The following is a 20,706-nucleotide window of genomic DNA, read 5'->3' as shown; positions in this document are numbered from 1 at the left end:
GTCCTGAATCTTAGAACGCATATATTCCATCACCTCTTCTTTATTTCCCTAAATCCTAGAATCGCCTGCTATCACACATGCTAGCTCCCAATCAGTCCAATCCTGATTTCTAACCTCATTCATCTACCACCTGTTTTTGTGTGTGTTTATGGATGCCATCATACTTTAGCTAAACAAGAAACTGAAAATGAGATTTCTTTGAAACTAACTTAGATCTGTTAGACATCTGATGATAGTTGAATTGCCTTTGATATACTTACTAAAAGCCATTCCACATTTTAAGTAAGAATTAAGGAACTACAAAAATTGCTTGCTGAATTAGCATTGGATCCAGAGGAAAGTTGTTACTAGAAATTCCTTCAAATACACCAAGATCATTTTTCATAATTTACTTTGTATAAAAGCTAGGAATGACAATCCAAAATACAATATTACAAAACCACAATCTATAAACATAACAATCAAAAGCTGTGTCAATTAAATAATCAAATGATCCCAGTAGTTTAAGTATCAACAAAGTTAGCATACTAAACAAAGGGGAAAATGTAAAATGACTTAAAAGATACACTATCAACGTTAGAACCGAAAACCTAGAAATACTTGTTTCTTGCCGTAGGACTAATTCTTCCTTCTATTGAAGCAACAAGACTTGAAACTTGAGAGGCAGAACCTTAAAATAATATACATGGTCTCTCCTTGAAACTAACCTTAATATTGAGAGTTATCAAACACCAAGGTTCATGTAAGCAAAGCTCCTGTCCGTTCATTTGCACGGTTCTGGCTGCTACATATTTGGCACGTTTCCTAGCTGCCTTAGCTTTCTTAGCTGATGCATCTGCATCCTGAAAATCACATGAATTAGAACCTAAGAAGTCCAATAAACACATTCGGAAATACAATATGAAAAAACTGAAGAAATTGAATAAAACTTAAGGAAATTGAACCTCTATCCTTTAAGGACTCTGTCAGCTCCAAGATTTTAGATTTTAATGGAAAATTGAAATTATTCATTGCTTTAGTTCTATTATTATTGAGGCAAAAATGCGATTTATAGGAAATTAGGTGAAACTATAATAAGAACATGAGAACTATAAACCCTAATTGTAGAAAGAAAAATCAACGATTACTATAGGAAAAGCAGAGAGAGAGAGAGAGACCTTTTGGCGCTTCCAAGAGTGGAATTGGGATTCCGTAATTGGACTGGTCCTTGGTTGTTCGTTCTCTGGCTTTTGTTCTTCTTCTGCTTCCATTTTTTCTCCTCTTTTCTTTTCCTTTCTCTTCTCCCAAACAACGGCCGAAACTCCAGTTTAGTTGCTCCGATACGTTTTGCCGCCATGCTTGTGTCAAACGTCAGCGTTCCGGAAAAAACCGAATGCCCCTTTTTGTGATTCTATTTTATTTTTATTTCTTTTCCAGCAAATAAAGATAATTTTTTTTTTTTTCCGTTAGATTGATGCCCGCGCAACAAAGCGGGATAGAGGTAGAAGTGTCAAATGCGTTGGACACTTCGGTACGATTGAATATGATATGAATTATGTTTGGTATGATCTATTCTTATAATAAACGGCTTTACGAAGCACAACATATATATTTGTGTTGAATTAGAGATTTTAAATTTATTAGATTGTCATGGCATAATTTATCAAAGGTTAATGTTAATATGTAGTATATAAGTTGACATGGTACAACATTCAAATATTAATGTGTCATTGTGTTGGTACATAAACGTTATAAATGAATTTAATTTATTAGTTGTTAGTTGTATTTGTGAATTTTTTTAACTTCTATTAATAAATATAGATATTTTGTTGATTCATATGAATTATACTTCACTTGTTAATTTTATATATTAATTTTAAAGATAATAAAAAAATAAAGAAAACATTTTTTTTTAAAAAAAAAAAATTTTAAGAAACTAGTCATGCATAACCCAATACGAGTAACAAAATAATTTTATACTAAATGCGATAGAAAGAATATTATTGTGTTAAAAACAACATGACCCATAAAGATTATAAATTATGTGTCATATTGAAGCATATTTTTAATTTTTATGAACTGTATTAATATGATATGTTAAATAATAATATTAAATCGATATGATCTAATAGTACAAATTAATTTTTTAATGAGTCATGCCGGTTCAACACAATCTATTTGATACCTCTAGATATAGGTTGCTACTTGTTAATGTTCTAATTTGGTTAATGAATGATTAAATGTATTAATTATAATTTAAAATGCATGTCCTTAGTGTATTTGACAATCATTACTAAAAAAGGAATAATTCTTTTTAAAGAATGAATAAATTGAATAATTATTGCCACAGTTTTATTTTGATTTGTTTGAATACAATTGAGCAAAATGATTGCAAAAGTTTAATATAAAAATTGTTTTAATTCAATTAAGTACATGTCTCAAGCGAATTAATAAAAAAATTTTCGACGGATGTTTATAACCACTAACTGAGAATATTTAAAATACTATTTAAAAAGGATTTTTGTATCTAATGCCCTGTTTTCATTAAATTAAAGAGTAAATAATAAATTAATTATATAATTCTTTTGATCTTAACTACTGTCATTAGACAATTATTAACATTTTTTTTAATAAAATAATAGCAAAAATATTTTAAAAAATCTATGAATTATTATACTTTTTTAAACAAACTCTTAAACTTTTATTACATCCAAATAAATCCTTATACTTTTATTTATATTAAATAACTCTTATTTAAAATGAAAGAATGATTTATGTTAAAAATTTATTTAAGTATAAATTTAAAATTTAAAGACTTATTTGAATGCAAATTAAATATTAAAATTTTATTTGAATATAAATTAAAAATTAAAAGATTGTTTGAATGCAATAAAAATAATATATGTATTTGATTTACTGGTTAGTATTTGTTTAAAGAGTAAAAATTAGACATATGATCAGTTACATAAATTAAAAAAGATGAAGCATAGACTGTCAAAAGTCAAACCATATGCTTCATGCAATTAAAAAAAAAAATTGCAAGCTATGGGTATTTCACAACATGTTTCACATGATGTATTTATAAGCATTATCAAGGCCTAGCTGCTGATAGATGATAGCAGCTTCAAACTTTCTTGATCAAAGCAATACATATTAAAGTAGCCATATCAGCATGAACAAGGGCTACTAGATTGGCAGATACGGGCAAACTTAATTCAAATTTTCTGATTGAAGTTCTTGATTAAAAATAATTAATCAAGAACCGAGATGGAAAATCAAAACCTAGCTGTATATACTTTTTAGTATATGAAGCCATTAGAAGTTGCTTGTACTTGCTAATTTAGAAGCAAGGCATGCATCCACAGCTTCAGCAACACTGAGGAAAACCCACTTTGCTCCAATTTTCTCTACAAATTTTGCTAGCTTTAGCTTGTGCATGACTTGCCACTTTGGATTCACCATTGCCAACTGTACAAACATATGCTAAATGTAAGCAAATGTCCTGAAAATGTTAAAAATCATGTAATTCAGATAAAGATCACAGTCGCATTGCAATAAGCTTACTTTTATGCCTAGTGAGACCAGCTTGTTGTGCAGTTCTTCGAGTGCCATAATTCCAGAAGTGTCAACGTTGAGCACATCTGTCACAAAGGAGAGCCACTTGGTTTACAGTTTTTTTTTCTTGATCTTGAATCTGTAAGATGATTAAACTTACTGGACATGTCGATGATTAAGATTTGAACTGTGTCTTTTGCAGTTTCTACCATTTCATTCTCTTCTTCTCTCACGCACCTCATTACTCTGAAATAAGGGTATGCAATGTTATTTTTAACCGATCAGACAAAGCAATTTTTCCTCTCTTGTAAATTGCAGTTACACATACCTTTCCCTTAGAGAATTGGCATTAGCAAAGCAAAGTAAGCCAGAGTTTACGCGAAGTGTCAAGATGCCTGGAGTTTTAATGGCCATGGGATATTGATCAACCTCACAAAAGATATCTGTTCTCGGGAGTCTTCCAAGTAGTTCAACGGCTGGTCGAATGGAATTCAGCAATATCTTGGCAAATGAGATAGTTACCTGCAAATTATGGAAAATTTCCTAATTATACGTGCAATTGTAAGAAGGGTGAGTAATGTCATCTATTAACTTTCAAACAGAATGCCTTTTATAAGTTACACAAAATCAATTTGTACAATTTCATTAGTACTTTTCAGAAGAACTACTGAACTACCGCATATTAGAATTTTGAGTATGTTTTCAAGAATAAATATACATGAAGTTTGCGGAGTTTGTGGCATTATTGGTATGGTAAATCAATGCCACCTAAGTTGGGCCAGGAATAGTTGAGTCAAAACTTTCAAACAGCCATAGACTCTTGCTACTGTCGTGGACTGTTAATTCCAACAAATCCTGATAACCTTAATTATAAAAAAAAACAAACCTTTATCTACTTATCTTGTTCTGCTGATACAAGAGGAGAAACTTAAGATCTTTACCACAATTGCTCACTTTCAACTGCCTTAGTTAAACCCAAATGGCATTATCATTACTCAATGAATTCTGTTAAAGAGACATTCAGCACCAAAACTAATCTCAATTCATGGATTCTAGCAACAACCTACATTTGAAGTCCATTGACAATGGAAACATTTACAGAACCATGTTTCTGCAAAATGTATGGTACTATTTTTTTCAGAAAGAGCCAATTTATTTATGCCTGTTATGATTGTAACCTTCATTAGCTTACAAGCAAGTCCGGATTGAATTCGATCTGCTCATTCAAATATTAGGTAGAAAGAGATAGATGCAAGCAGTTGACGACAGGCCACAAAGCAAAAGGTTGACCACAAGTCTTGGAAAAATTATTTGCCCGAAAGATATGAGCTTCTCCAATCTGACTTTTTAAGTATTTCAAGGAGGCTGAATTATGGAGCTCAATTATGAGATGGAACTCACAAGTCTCAAGAGTTTTGAATAATTTCAATATGAGCATTGATTGTTTGATTGCTGCAGGTGAGGTACAAGATTTTCCTCAAAAGATTATGGGTACATGCAGGTGATTCTCTTGCTGAAGCCTACCTTTCCTGCTTCAACAGTTACATAATTATTGGAGCCTGATGTTGCTATTTACTCATCCAACAATGATGGGATATGTACGTCTTAGACATTTCTACCTAAAAATTATATGATAGATGGTAATGGTTTCTAACTAGTGTGAATGTGAAAATATTTTATAGTTATCTGATAATCATTCTAAGGAAGGCATAAAAGAAAATTTGAAAATTACCGCAGCTAGAAGACCAATCTCCACCGATGCGAACAAGACTCCAAGAAAAGCACCGATGCAAGCTAGGAAATCTAGTTTGTCAACCTTCCAGATATAGTACGCTTCGTTGAAGTCAATAAGTCCAGGAAGTGCAGACAGGATGATGGAAGCAAGGATGGCAATGGGTGTGTAATACAAGAGCCTGGTAAACAACTCCAATGCCAATAAAACTGTAATGGCCATAACTATATTTGACACCACTGTCTGGCACCCCGCGCTGAAATTCACAGCAGTCCTAGAAAATGAACCTGCCAATACATATGCAAAACGATTTTTTTTTCTATATATACGTTTGCATTTGTTCTACATATATAACATTAATTTATTGGCTTCATCAGCTTACCAGTTGCCACATAGCAAGAAGTTAGAGATCCTGCAAGGTTCATGAAACCCATTGCCATCATTTCCTTGTTCCCCTCTAAATGGTATCCTTTGATTGAAGCAAATGATCGACCAACTGCGATGGCTTCCTGAGATAATGAAATTTGAATGGAATTACCATAAGCAAGCAAACCCAGATTTTATTTTTGCCAGGAAAAGTTGAAACTAAAAAGAAGAGTTGAATAGTAATTACTCACCGTGAGAGCAACAACAGCAGAAATTAGTCCAATTTTTGCTGCTTCTGCAACATGTGGGCCTTTAAACTGTAACTGATGGAGTGAACTTGGATTGAGGCCTCCTTTTACGTGTTTAACTATCTTGACCCCATGCTTGTCAGCCTTGGTAAGATACACTATCAGGGTAGATAATATGACAGAAAAAAGAGGAGCGATTGCTGGGAACCAGAAGAGTTTTTTGTTTCTTCTTCCCTAAAATCAGATAAGGTTTTGATACTTACTAATCAAACCAAAAAAAAAAAAAAAAAACTAAAATGGGAAGCAAGAATTTGATTACTTACAATAAACCTGGCGACTAGGAGGAATACCAGGAATGAACAACCAAGGATGAAATTCAGAGGATACCACTGTTCAAGACAGGCAGAAGGGGTGAGATAAGACTGTTAAAAAGTTATGACAATCAGAAAAGGAAAATTATGGAAGCAAAAGATTCCAAACTGGTAATCATGCTCAAACGATGGGTGGGAAAGGTGATTTTTTATTTTTTTTGACTAACATAATGAAGTCTTATATATGATAGGAATTGCTTTCTATACAACTTACTTCATGTTGAACTGATTTGAAAACCGAGCCCAAGACTGATACCACATCGGTTTTAGCGGTGAAGTGACTCATTCCCAATAGTCCCTTCAGTTGCTGAAGCCCTATGACGATGGCGGCGCCGGCCATGAAACCAACAATTGCAGCATGTGAAAGAAAATCCACCAAGAAGCCCAATCTGTGAACATCAGATAATAAACTGCTTGTCAGAGAAGAACATGTGCGTTGATCACAGGAAAATGCAAATTCCCACTTCAAACGGATTCACTACCTAAACAATCCAAATATGGCTTGGAAAGTCCCAGCAAGGAATGTCACACTGAACACTAGCCTTCTGTACCCAATGGGGTCAGCGACAGGATCCACCGTGTTTGGAACCATGGAAGATAGCAGCAATGAAACCACAGCTACCGGTCCGATAGCTATCTCTCTTGAACTTCCCATTAACGCATAAATAAGAGGTGGGACGACGCTTGTGTCTAGATGAAACAATCCCAAAACACAAATATATCAGATTTAGCGTCTCTTTTTTCTTCCTCAATTATAGAAAGTTTGCAGGCTGCTTTACGGCATAACACATAGTAAAAGTCTTAGCTTTCTGCAACTTACATAGGCCATATTGGGGATCAAGTTTCGCTAAATTAGCATATCCAATGCTCTGCAAAAAAGTACAGTGACTCATGAGAAAACAAAGAGAACAGAGAAACTTAAGTGAGCAAATGAGCTATCTATACCTGAGGAATGCTAAGGCTTGCAAGGGTTAAACCCGCCATTAAATCATCTTTAAATTTTGAAACATTGTAAGTCCTTCCCCAGCTGAGGATTGGAAATAGACCTTGGAGGAATGACATGGCACGTCCCCCCTTTGTCGATGAATTCTTTCTTCCAAGAGGAAAGACACTTCCTCTGACAGCACTAAGAAGTTCCTGCCATAAACTAGGAGGCACAGGTGAATTAATCAACCACTGTTCTCTCTCAGTTCGACCAGAATCCTCCAGGTCTAGCTGCTCCTGCTGGTGCTCCGCCCTAGAGATGGTCTCATTAGGCAAGGAACCCATAATTGTTCGAAGCGTTTGGGTGAACTCATTCGCTGACCTGCCTGTTTGTTATATGATCCTAGTAAATAGTAACATAACCACAACCACAAGTGGAAAATATTGAAAAGAAAGTACCGTTTATGAATATTAACATAATGTATGGGCAATTTCTAATTATACTTACCTATGACATAGAATTTCTGTGGTAACACCGCTGACGTGGGATCATAATGTATTTTGTTTTTTATTTGTTCTATTTATTTGTTTCTATAAATTCTGATTTTGTAACGAATTAGATCCATATCAGGATCATTTAAGTATAAAATTTAATGAAAAAAAAAATTAAAGTAAAGAAAAAAGATTTTTTTTCATTTTAAAATTTATTATTGATCGATTTGATGTATACTATTTTTTTTTTTTTTGCTTTTAAATCTTTTATGAAAATTTTTAAAAAATTATAAATACAAATTATAATTATAATCAAATATTATATTTAAATTATTAAAAAATCAGATAAATAAATTATAATATAATTAGATAAATTAAATATAAAATTAAATTAAACTTGTACACATTAAAATTTAAATCTTAAATTTTAAAATTTTAAAACCTCTTAATTATCATTAAACCAAAGTTTCATTAGCTATGAATTTTTGAACCAAAGTTTCATTAGCTATGAATTTTTGTTATACAAGAGAAGATTTTTCATTTGGGTATTTCAAAATGATTTCAACATTTCTGGAAGTTCTTACATGATTAGAACTGTTTGGCTTTCGATTAAACTACTAATTTTATGTTTTGGATCATATCAATAATTCAAATCGTATACCTAATAAATAAAAAGAAGGTTTTAATTTCCGGAATGATAATTGTACCGACTTCGCCGCCACACTGTACGTGGTCCATTTATGCATCATAAAGTGGATTGTGGTGTTGAATATGGTGCAGTTAGAGCAAGTCCTTTTCGAGGAGGACGACAATGATGAATGATCCCATCCTAAAAGAAAAAAGATAAAGATCATCATCAGATCATTTGTCAGAAAATGGAGTTCATCAATTAACTATATAATTATGTCTTCTTGTAATATTGTTATTTTCTTTCAAAAAAATCACATCATTTTTTATTGCTTCATACATGACAAAATGACAATGAGTTATTTAAGAGCACTAATGTTTTTTGTTTGAATAGGCATGTAGAACATTTACTCCTATTAAAAAAAAATTAACTCAATTAATTTATATAATTATTTCAAAAAAATATTATTTAAAAATTAATTTAATTAATTTATATAATTATTTAAAAAAAATAATATTTATTAATTTAAATTTCAAATTTTAATACATACAATTTTTTTTCAATCCCCAACAGCTTTTTATTTGTACTGATTATCAAATTTAACTCAAGTTCAAGTAGTAAATATTAGTAATCCTTAATTGGCTCTCGCTTAATTGTAATCTATTTGGATTCTGAGTTATCTTAAAATTTGCAAATACCTCATACTTTATCCTTGCTAGGCTATAATGCCAGGAAAAAGAAAAGAAAAAACCATTATTCGGGTTGCCGCTTCCTTCGTCCTTAGTAAGAGGAAAAACATCTTTCACTGCAATCGGTTATGCTTGGATAAGAAAATTTATGGGTCCTCTAAAAGATAATTAAACATGGAAGCCAAAATCCCCATAAAAATGGTGTTAGGTCATGGGAACAACAAGTTCCTTCCGGGTCTGCATACTCACCATTAATAGAACACCATGGAGGAGATTTAAAGATTGGCCTGGATCATGGCTTCTGTCGCACTAGGCCTTAACTTGGCTCCAATCACTTCAAAAAAAAAATAAAAATCAAAGGCTCCCCTTCATCTTCTGACAGTTGCCGCCATCATTGCTATTTTTGTGCTCCTCTATCTAAAAGCAAAGCACAATCCATGTCAGCCTAACATTGGAATGGGACTGCCGACCCACTAACACAAGATTCCAAAACTGTTCCATCTCTTTGAAGTCTTAACTGTTATCAATCATCATATATATTCTTCTTTTTATCGTATCCCGATTCCCACCCAAGTCTTTGTCGTTTGAAAAGGCTGCAGCTGATGTGTCCCTTCGCTGAGAAATCATGGTAATTAAGGGTGCAGAACGTGGTAGAATTCTTTGGTGCAAGGCTGCTAGCTCCACTATATGCAATTCAAACATTATTTTTAGCAGGCCTTTGCAATACCCTTCTGCTTTTATGACTTGGATGATCAACTGTAGATTTCCCTTTTTCTTGCACTTAACGCATCAGTTTGATTATTAATTCATGTAGTACTAACCATCCAAAGATGCTGCACTCGAGCACTTGGCGTTTAATGATTGATGCATAATCTCTTGTTCAAAGATTATATATGGCTTGAATTCTCCCTTTGCCAAATCAAAATAGAAAATATATATATATATATATTTAAAGATGCTTTTCTTTGGTTTTTTGTGACTGATGTTGCTTCTGTGAAAATGCTAACTTATGTAGCTTCCATCTTATTTATAGAAAGCAATAATTTATTCCTTGAGAAGACTCATATATATTCGCACACATAAAATTCTACAGCAAGGTGCCTTTCCCCTCTGCTAATGCCAGCTTCAAGTTGTGAATAGACTCGTCAAGGTACCATTTCTAGCATAAATTTTATGCACTTGAAGTTGAAACATATATATGTAGATTAAATATAGGCATCAATTTTATCCGATTCTATTCAAACTTAAATATAATTTTTTTATATTATTATTATTAATTAAAAAAATCAAAATAAAAAAAAAAATCTAATTTCAACTATAGCAGTTGAAATCAAACTGCTAGAATAATTTTTTCTTCCCTAACACTACCTAATGTTGCAACATGAAATCCTGTGACATTTGGTTACCGAATAAGTTTTTCCATAAATCCCAAAAATTTCACAAAAATTTCAGATTTTCTAAGATTTTGATATCTTGCTTAGCTTTATAAATAAAGCCAAGTTTTTTTGCCAAACAAAGGGATGGAAGAATAACTCACTGCAAAGTCTAAGAAAAAAATACAGTGAACCAAGGGAAGGGAGAACACTGCAAAAAAAAAAAAAAAAAGTATTTTTAAGGTTGCTAGGTTACCACTTGTTAAAAAAAAAAAAGCAACATACATACAAGAAAAGAATGATCATAGTTCTCTTTGATAGAAGAGCTAGCAAAAAAAAAAAATTCAAAAACATAATTATTTTTAGTTTTCAATCTAGGCATTTATAGATTTTCTTTTTAAAAACTATCTTAAGAAAGATATTTGGAAAATCAAAGGAATTATTTTGAGTATTTTTTGAAATTTTTTTAGGTCATCAAAAACTAAAAAACTTTGAATTTTTTATGATAGTTGAATTTTTTGGCCACCAGAAATTGGGAAGTTGGTCGGAATCTGAAATTTTTGAACTTTCTGATACCAGTTGAATTTTTTAGCCATTGGCGAACAATGGTAACATGCCAAAAACTTAATAACACAATGGCTAGCAGGGAAGTTTTTTTCCTAAATAAAGAGGCTTTGGGGGTAGAGAGAGAAGGGAAAGAAAAATTAAAAAAACAAAAAAAAAACAAGCTTTTTATAGGTGCTTCAAAATAACATCGTTTTAGGCTTTGAACCGTGCTCGACTCATGCAGGATACATGCATCAACCTACATCAACCAGACCCATTTGGTAGGTTTTTCTTTTTCCTTTTCTTTTTCTTGTTCTTTTTTGTTTTGATTTTGATTTTATTTATTTTGTTTTTTTTGTTATTTATTTATTTTATTGATATTATTGTTATTGTTATTATTAGTATTGTTATTTTATGTTATTACTAATAATAATTCTTTTAGAAATAAATAAATAAAATGAAAGATAGATCTAAAATAAAATATGGATCTAAAAAAATATATGCATAAACCTTAAATAATAATAATAATAATAATAATAATAATAACTATTTAAGAAAAATAAAAATTTATTGCAAGCAAAAAAGGTTATTTAAATTTCATTAAAGTGTTAGGATAATTTTAAAAAATATTTTTGCTAAAAGTTAAAAATAAAATAAAGATAAATAAAATAAAAAGGAAATGATAAATTGTTTAAATAAATCTTTTAAAGGTAATTTTTGGAGAATATTGAAATAGTTCAAATTTTTTTAATTATTGTAAGTAAAAATAATTTTTTGAATTTTACCATAGAGATGGAATAATCCAAAATTATTTTGACTATAATAAAGGTTTATGTAAACAATGTAAAAATAAAATAATAATAATTGATATTTTGAATAAATATTTTTAAAAAATGTGAAAAATTGAAAGAGTTTGATTTTCTTTAATACAAGCAAAAGATTAATATTTATATTTCACCGGTGAGTTAGGATAATCTAAATTTTTTTATATAATAAAAATAATTTAAAAAAGAAATAAATAATAAATAATTTAAAATAAGCACAATAAGAATTAATTAATTAATTAATTAATTAAATCTCTTAATTATCATCAACAAAAAGTAATTTTATTTAAGATCTGGTAAGAAAGTTGAGATGATCTTAAAGTTTCTTAGGATTTTATCAAATAGTTGAAATAATCCTAAAATCTGTTCAATAAATTTTAAAAACTCTCCAAAGAGTCGGAATGTTTCTAAAATCTTTTTTAAAATAAATAAATAAATATCTTATGACGAGATTCAAAAATTTTGTAAATGATTAATTTTCCCGAAATATTTTTGAAACAAAGATTTTCTATAAATTCTACTAAAGTGATGGAGAATTTATAAAATACGACATAATAATAATACTAACTTCACAACAAAAAAAATATCTTTCATGAATAAATTTTAGGAAATTAAATTTAAATATAAAAAAGATCACATCATCAAAATTAAAGGATTACATATGTTTAATTAGTACCGTTCTTTGAATAAGAGACGTGAAGGTGTTAATACCTTCCTCACTCATAGCTGTACTCTCAGACCCAACTCTGATTTCGTAGACCTAAATTTTTTTTAATAAATCTTAATTAATTTTAAGATTTTTATTAAAAGATGATATTTTGGGTGGCCAATCACACCCTATATATATATATATATATATATATATATATATTGGTGGCGATTTTAAAAATTTTCTCTAAGTCTAGCGATTGAGTCTCCCATGAAAAAAAATTGTTATAACAGCTTAACGACTTTGCTGAAGACACTAGAAAGTCAAGCCAAAAATTAAACATGCGTCATTCAAACTTTGATTTTTTGGGCTTTTTGATATTTAATTTTAATTTCTTATTTCATCTTATAATAAAAATAAGGGAAAAAAAGATAAAATTTTGATGGATTCATCTAGTTTTATTATGTTATTTTATTTGTCTTATATTGTTGCTAATTATATTATGGATTTTATTTTGATTAATAATTGTTACATTCCCTCACACATATGCACATTTGCATTCATGCACGAGTTCTATACTTAGGCTCCCAAATCTATCCCTTTTTAGGTAGGAATAAAGTACCTACGCTTTCGTAAGGTTATAATACCTCCGCTTGAGTTAGCGAAATACTTTCACTCAAATTAAATCATTTTCGTGTGCAACCCATTATGGGTGAGGATCGGGAGCCTTACTAGTCAAGAGTGGATGAGAGTGAGGATCAATTTAAGAACCTTTTTAACTTATATTAATTACCAAACTCTACATATAGTAAACCTTAAAAAACCAACTTTAGATAGAGCCATACCATTTTTGTAGATTATACCATAAATTCAGACATATAAAAGATTATTTATTTTAATATGATTACTAACCCTAATATGTTCTTCTTTCTTTTTGTTTCATGATCATGCATTATCATAAACACTTGCATATTAGATGTGCTTGTCAATGTGTTAATATCAATCAGAAGATTTTCGATCTTACTACAAAAACATCATAATGATGTTCTCAATTTCAAAGCCTACCATGTATGAAAAAACTAATGTAATGATAACTCTATCATTAGAAATACAAATTAGAAAGGGAAACTGTCTAAAAGAATCTGAACAAGAAATTTTACTTGAAAAAATCAAACTAGGGTTTCAACAAAATGACATCTTTGAGTTGGTTGAAATCTGGCACTGTTTAACAACTCCTAGAAAAATGGCTTTCGAGAAAAAATATGGTCATATTGCTTCATTCCTTGAGGTGTCTATAGAAAATCAGTTGATAAAAGTTCTAGTTCAATTTTGAGACCCTGCATACAGATGTTTCATGTTCAATGAAATAGATATAACCTTGACGATCGAAGAATATACTACATTACTATGGTTACATCTTCCTAATCTAGATAAAATCTATTAGCGAGATAAAAAACTCGGATCTCAAAAGAAACTTGCTTGTATGATAAAGGTCCCTACTCAGAATGTGAACTTATATATCCAAACAAAAGGTAAAAGTGATTGCATCCTATAGGAAATCTTGCGTGATTACATTATCAAACACTTCAAGGATGAACGATGCATAAAATGATAACTTTGGCCATTTATGGCTTGATCATTTTCTCAAAAGTCCTAAGGCATATTAAGTTATCAGTAATTGAGTTCCTCGAGTAGGTGGACAACAAAATCAATCATGTTTCTTTTATATCGATAAACAATTTTAGTTCATTGAATCACTATTAAAGAAAAAAAATGCTTTATGAGGTGTGCATAATTGCTTTATATTTGGCCAAAAAGTCATCTTCAACATCTTGTGGGTAAATTTCATCCTACTTATAGTAATAAATGTAGGCCAATTGAAGAATGTTGCAATGTTGAGTGGCTAGAATCAAAGACCAAGAAAAAGTGGGTATTGACTTTACAAAATCTCATTAGTACTCAAGTTATATCAAGAGCTCCATAGATGCCACGATAAGTCATGTTGTATAAGTGTGGTGATAAGCCATGAGTTTTACTTTAAGAACCATAGGAAGGTACAAGTTATGCTTCAACAATGGTTCATCGACAATTGAGATCAAAGTAATTCATTCCAATAACTCATGGTCTTCAAGAATTAAAGTTCTTTTTTGAGGAGCCAAGATTTCTTAGAAAGGTGAAAAAGATTATCAAAGAATAGAAACAGACCTAGATAGTGGATCATGGGGGGTATACGACAAAGCCACACTTAAATATCTAACATGGAGGAGTCAACGTGTCACAAGCAAAGTTGATCCCATAGAAGACAGACCATTCCACCAAAAGATGCCCATTATGAAAAGATCTTAGAAGATATGAAGATTATGAAGCGTAAATTTGAATAAGAAAAAAAAATATGAGAGCTTAAAAAGAAGAGGCTTCAGTATGAGATTAATGAATAAAAAGATCAGATTGATAAGAGTGAAGTAAAATCACGAAGGCTTGAAAAAGAACAAAAAGAGATTTTTGAAAGCTGGCATAGGTCCATCACTTTGATGACCACAGAGTTTGAAAAATTCAAAAAAAATGCAGAACAACTTAGGTTCAATTTGTTGTCTAAAGAAGAAGAGCTTAGTTATTCTATGAAGGAAAATAAAATACTGTAAGGTCTCATAGAGGACTTAAAATAGCAAATGCACTATTGATATGAAGCCATTCAAGTTTTGAGAAAGAAACGAGATCAATTTGAATATAGAGCACAGTATTGAAAGGAAAAATATCTGTTAAAAGATTCTCAAGCCACTTGCCTAGTAGAACAAATAAGAGAAGTTAGCTTCAAAGCAAGAGACATGGCCCAAAAAGCTAAACAAGTAAAGAAAAAAGTTTACCTAGGATAGCACAACCAACACTTGACTAATTTTCTAGATAATGCTTATGAGTAGTACAAACATGTAAGGTGTTTCTTTTGAAAATTTTAATATTGTACTAAAAAAAGTATTTAGTAAGAATAATGTGACGTTATGATATGGTAGTTCAAGTTTAGACTTAAAATCTTTTGTAAAATATTGGATATATAACAAGCACATCCTTTGTATTCATGCATTCATACATCATATGTGTGTTCTATTTAAAAAATACATCATGACTAAAAGAAAAAGGCCTCAAAATAATAAATCTCAAAGAGTTTCCCTTAACTCAATTAGGTTTAAGGATAGTTGGCCATTAAAAAATATAGATCAAACTACTCATCATTGTTACAACATTCGCTCACAAGTCAAAATCATGGAAAGTGAGCAAGCATCTAGAATGAAAATGATGGGAAAAAACTCAATTTGATATACAAGAGCAAATGATTAAGTCTTAACAAGAGTTGATAGAACAAATGACTCAATCTCAAAAAGAGACTCGAAAAGAAATGGTTGCAATGATGGACATGATAAAGAAAATGACCAAGGGAAAAAGGGTAGTTAGAGAAGTGACCACTGAAAAAGAGCCTTAAGCCCAAGAAAATACCAGTGATAGGGAAGATCCATTGTATCCACTAAGGTTTCCCCACCCTATGCTAAAATCTTTCATCAAGTGCATCCATAAATGACACAGCCTGAAAGGCAGTCACATCTCAATTTAATTTACCTCCCGTAACGGTTCAACCACATAGTCAAGGAAACATTGGTTTAAACATTAGGGCAAGTCATGTTAAGCCCATTATAGTCCTAGATTTAGATGACCCAAGAGAACAAGAGAAATTAAAAAAAAAAACATATCTAAACAATCTGATAATATAAAGGCACAGTAAAAAATTAATCTCTTGGAAGAAAGGTTATGAGTTATTGAAGGTGTGAATATTTTTGACATAATTGATGCAAGTGAACTTAGTTTGGTTCTAAATTTGGTAATCCTACCAAAGTTTAAAGTATCAAATTTTAAAAAATATGATGGAACCAAATACCCTCAAGCACTTATCACTCTATGTTACTAAAAAATAACTCGGCACATAGATAAAAACAAGTTGCTTATCCATTATTTTTAGGATAATCTCACTAGATCAACTGCCAAATGGTATATTCAATTAGACAAAAGCCATATTTATTTATGAAAAGATCTGATCGAAGAATTTATTACTCAATACATACATGTCACAAACAAGGTTTCAGATAGATTGTCCTTACAAAATATAAAAAAGAAGGCTATGAAAACTTTAAAAAATATGCCCAGAGTTGGCAAGATGTTGTTGCCCAAATTCACCTTCCTCTCATCGAGAAAAAAATGACTATTTTATTCATCAATACCCTTTGAGCCTCATACTATGATAGGCTCATTGGTCATTCCATGAAAAACTTTGTCGATATGGTGATTATGAGTGAGATAATAGAAAATACCATTAAAAATGAAAAGATCAAAAGATGTGATGTTTTTGGATTAAAAAAAAGAGGGCTACTCAAGAAGAAAGAAGTAAAACTGTAAGCTATCACCACTAAAAAACCAAAATCGAGACTTTTTACCCTATACAACTTATATCCTGTATACTAACCTTTCTACCCAACCATTTCTAACATTTTTTAAAACCCATACCATTACCAACCAGTGCAAACCTAGAAACTTATCTTTCAAACCAATGTTCATCCCTAAGCACCTCTACCATGACATTTCCTTCAATCAAACACCATAGACTTTAATCGAAGAAAACCTCAAAATAATTAAAAGCAGCAATAATTTGATCCAATTTCTATGACTTACACAAAATTATTCCCTTATTTATTCTAGAAACATTTGGTGGCATGACAACCTATAAAGCCTTTAAAACCTTTATATTCGAAGTGTTATGATCTTAAAGCTTCTTATAACTATCATTATGGGATTCAAGGCCATTCTCTAAAAAATTGTACAACTTTCAAATGTAAGTTGCAAAGATTGATTGATAATAGAATTTTAAATTTTACAGCCAAAGTCGGTCCAAGTGTAGAGGTCAATCCATTACCTAATTATGGTGAAGGATCAATAAATGCTTTAAGTAGCAAGACAACTTGGAATAATAAAAGAAAAGTAAACAACGTCAAAACACTAATGGATCAAATATTTACTACCTGTCATAACGGTTTTGAGACCGCCAGATGTAAAAGATGATGTTTTAAAATCGAGAAAAATAAAAGGAGAGAGTGCCACCAATCTTTGTTAGGGTGTGATTGGCCACCCAAAAGTTTATCCTTTTAATAAAACTATAAAAACGGGTTTAAAGTTTATCAAAAAGATAAATTTTGGTCTACGAAAAATTAAATTGGGTCCGAGAGTCGGTTACGTGTGGGGAAGGATTATTACCCCTACAACGCCCATAAATTGGTACCATTTAATTACGCGTTATTTTCGATGTTAGATAAAAAATGATTTTGACTTGAAATTTAATATTAATTCCCTTCATTTTAAAAATATTTTTGCTAAAATTTTTATTTATAAATATTGTGAAAATCTTTAAGTTAAAGAATTATCTTAAAATTCTTCAACATCTAGGCAGAATTTAAAACAACTCTTTTCGCTTAGATTTAACACAATAATCCTTAAAATAAAATAACAATCCTTATAGAAAATAACTGTTAGTGACTCTTCAACATCTAGGCAGAGTACCAAGAATTATTTCTTTCGGAATGTTATTTTATTTTATTTTATAATATCACAAAAAAAAATTTTAAATATTATTCTTTTTTTATTATAAAATATTTTATCATTGAACAGTAAATTAAAGAGAGAATAATGCAGTCAATTATCGATAATAACATGCTAACGTATGTATGCTAATGAATGTCATATAAAATGAAATACAATTTAAGAGTTGGATTCTTAAGTATAATGAGACAACCCTGACTCTCCAACATCTAGGCAGAGCTTAGGTGCAACTGTTTATATTTAAGATCCTAATTTTTTATTATACTTTTTATTTATTAATCTTATTATTAAAGCGAATTAAGAAATTGTGTGAAAAGACTTAACGAAGTAAAATTTCCTAAATACCCCATCATCTAGGCGGCATTTGGGAATAAATTGCTTCAAATAGAATTTTCACATGTATCCTTAGGATTTTTAGGATTTTGGATTTTTAAAGGGTTTGAGTAGAGGTTTTGAAAGTTTGGTTATAAGGTTTATAGGGTTTTAAAGCTTGAATTTTAGGATATGGAAGGTTTAGGGTTTTGGTTTTAGAGTTTGGAGATTTTATGGTTTGGATTTTGAGGTTTGGGGTTTTGATTTAAGGGTTTGGATTTTAGGGATTTTGGATTTAGGGGGTTTAGGTTTAAGAGTTTAAAAGTTTGGGATTTTGGATTTTGGGAGGTTTTGGATTTTAATGGTTTCGGATTTTAGAGGGGGTTTGGATTTAAGGTATTTTGGATTTTTAGGGGGTTTGGATTTTACGGATTTTGGATTTTAGGGATTTTGGATTTTTAGGGGTTTTAAAAACTTAGGATTTTGAAAATTAAAAATTAGTGTTTGAAGTTTAAGTAAACGCGAACATCTCTAAAAATCCACATCATCTAGGCGGACTTTCGGAGCAAGTTCAATTTTTTTTTTTATAAATTTTGAAAACTAATTAAAAATTTCTTATATATATAAATTTTTTTATGAAAATTTATTAATAATAATTCCCCAACATCTAGGTGAAATTATTTGTTTGAAAAAAATATTTTTTATTCCCTCCAACATCGAGGCAGGGAAAATAAAAAACTTATTTCATTATTATTACTATATAAACATTTTTAAAATATATTATTTAGTTATTATTTTATATTGTTTTTATTTTTATTATTATTAATAACAATTAGATATTTATCCTAATAAATTAAAACATTTATCATGCATAAATATAAACTAAGAAAAATAATAAAAAATTTAAAAAAAAAAAAAGAAAAAAAGAAAAAAAGAAAGAAAAAAAAAATTTTTTTACCTGAACCAGACCGATCAACGGTGCGGTCAACGCTGATCTTGGCAGTCTAACCGGTTTGGCGCTTGGATCTGCGGTTCGGGCAATCTGAACGGTTCGGCGACTAGATCGATGATTCGGGCGACCAACGGTTCAGACCGATTCACTGACAGTTAATCTAAACCAGTTCAAGGTCGGTTAATCTGAACCGGTTCACTGACGGTTGTCGGGTTGGGTTGCACGAATCTCGGGTTGGGTTCGATCCACACGCGGATCCTCTATGCTTGAAACGACATCGTTTTGGTCTTATGTTTTCTATAAAAGTCAAAAAAAAATTTTCTTTCCTCAGTTTGTTTGGTTTCACAGAAAAAAAAGCTCTTGGGGGAAGGGGTATGGTCTCGTCGGAACCTTGGGTCGACCGCTGCCTGGTCCACCGTCGTCAGTCCTCGCCAGCGGTTAAAAACACCAAAACCTTTTTAGAAGCTCCTTTCAACGAGATCTTCCCAGATCTGAAGTTCGTTTACCAGAAACAGTCCCGATCGGCGTAGATCGGGGCTTGAAGCTTTCAGTTTCTTTTCTTTTTTTTTTAAAGAAACTGATAATTTTTTTACTTTTGCAGGGAGCTTGACGCTGATGTTCCTCCCTACGGAGAGGACTGTTTGTCTTTGGTTTTTGTTTCTGTTTTTGCGTTTCTTTTTTGGGTATTTTAGGGGGTGTTTAGGGTTGTTGAAGGAAGAGTTTGGCTTGGTGTTTGAGCTCGAAACGAGAAGGTGTTGAGGGTAGTATGTTCGAAGGCTTTTTTTTTAGAGAGTAGGTCGGTGAGAGATTGAAGGGGATTATGGCTGGAAATTTTAAAGGGCTTCAATTAGGGGGATTTAGGTGGCTGTAGGGTGGCTGTAGGTGGGCTGAAAGGGAGCTGCTCAGGGGGCGTCAGGGGGCTGTAGGGTGACTGGTCGGGGGCGGCAGCAGCGCCAGCCACCCTACATTCTGTTTTTTTGTTCCTCTTTTTATTTTTTTTGTTTTTATTTATTATAATTAATAATTATTTAAAAAAATTATTATTATTAAAATTAAAACAGTAGACCCAGACAAAATCGATGTCTACATTGCCCTAGTGAAAGCTCATATGATTCGTCCAATATTTGAAAACTCAGATAATGGGAATTTTACATAATTCTAATCACACTTGTAAATTCAGCAAAGGGATGGTTGGTTATTCACTTCAAAATTGTGAAGCATTTAGACAGGAATTACAAAGGTTAATAGATTCTTTCCTGGTTGAATTTTATAAGGAACACGAAGAAAGTTCAGTGAATATTGTGATAAAAGATTCATTCAAAAGTAGGCTTTGCCAAATAAATTTTAAGCCTGTTACCATCTTTTATAAAGATAAATTGAGTATTAAGGTTGATAAGCCAGTTCATATAAATTTTGAGGCTATCACCATCTT

At 31.1% G+C, this 20,706-nt stretch overlaps 1 protein-coding gene and 1 pseudogene across 2 annotated transcripts; both read right to left on the bottom strand.

Moving 5' to 3' along the window:
• Positions 1-447: 447 nt before the first annotated feature.
• Positions 448-1,499, bottom strand: LOC149519582 (uncharacterized; annotated as a pseudogene). Its single transcript, XR_016340888.1, has 2 exons — positions 1,158-1,499; positions 448-842 (listed from the first exon to the last, which is right to left on the bottom strand). The product of XR_016340888.1 is annotated as an uncharacterized LOC149519582 (transcript).
• A 1,478-nt stretch (positions 1,500-2,977) lies between these two features.
• On the bottom strand, positions 2,978-7,541 carry LOC111301569 (low affinity sulfate transporter 3-like). Its single transcript, XM_022897350.2, has 12 exons — positions 7,197-7,541; positions 7,072-7,120; positions 6,734-6,941; positions 6,466-6,640; positions 6,204-6,269; positions 5,884-6,114; positions 5,649-5,775; positions 5,267-5,553; positions 3,863-4,056; positions 3,695-3,780; positions 3,544-3,620; positions 2,978-3,447 (listed from the first exon to the last, which is right to left on the bottom strand). The coding sequence occupies exons 1-12, from the start codon at positions 7,518-7,520 to the stop codon at positions 3,295-3,297; spliced, it is 1,977 nt and encodes a 658-aa protein (XP_022753085.2). The 5' UTR covers positions 7,521-7,541; the 3' UTR covers positions 2,978-3,294.
• Between the last annotated feature and the right edge of the window lie 13,165 nt (positions 7,542-20,706).

The sequence above is a fragment of the Durio zibethinus genome, chromosome 3 (genome assembly GCF_047325235.1).
Source record: "Durio zibethinus cultivar Kanyao isolate XHJ-2024 chromosome 3, ASM4732523v1, whole genome shotgun sequence".
Classification (NCBI taxonomy): Eukaryota; Viridiplantae; Streptophyta; class Magnoliopsida; order Malvales; family Malvaceae; genus Durio; species Durio zibethinus.
The sequence above is the reverse complement of the archived record's forward strand: the minus strand, read 5'-3'. Positions and strand labels throughout refer to the sequence as shown.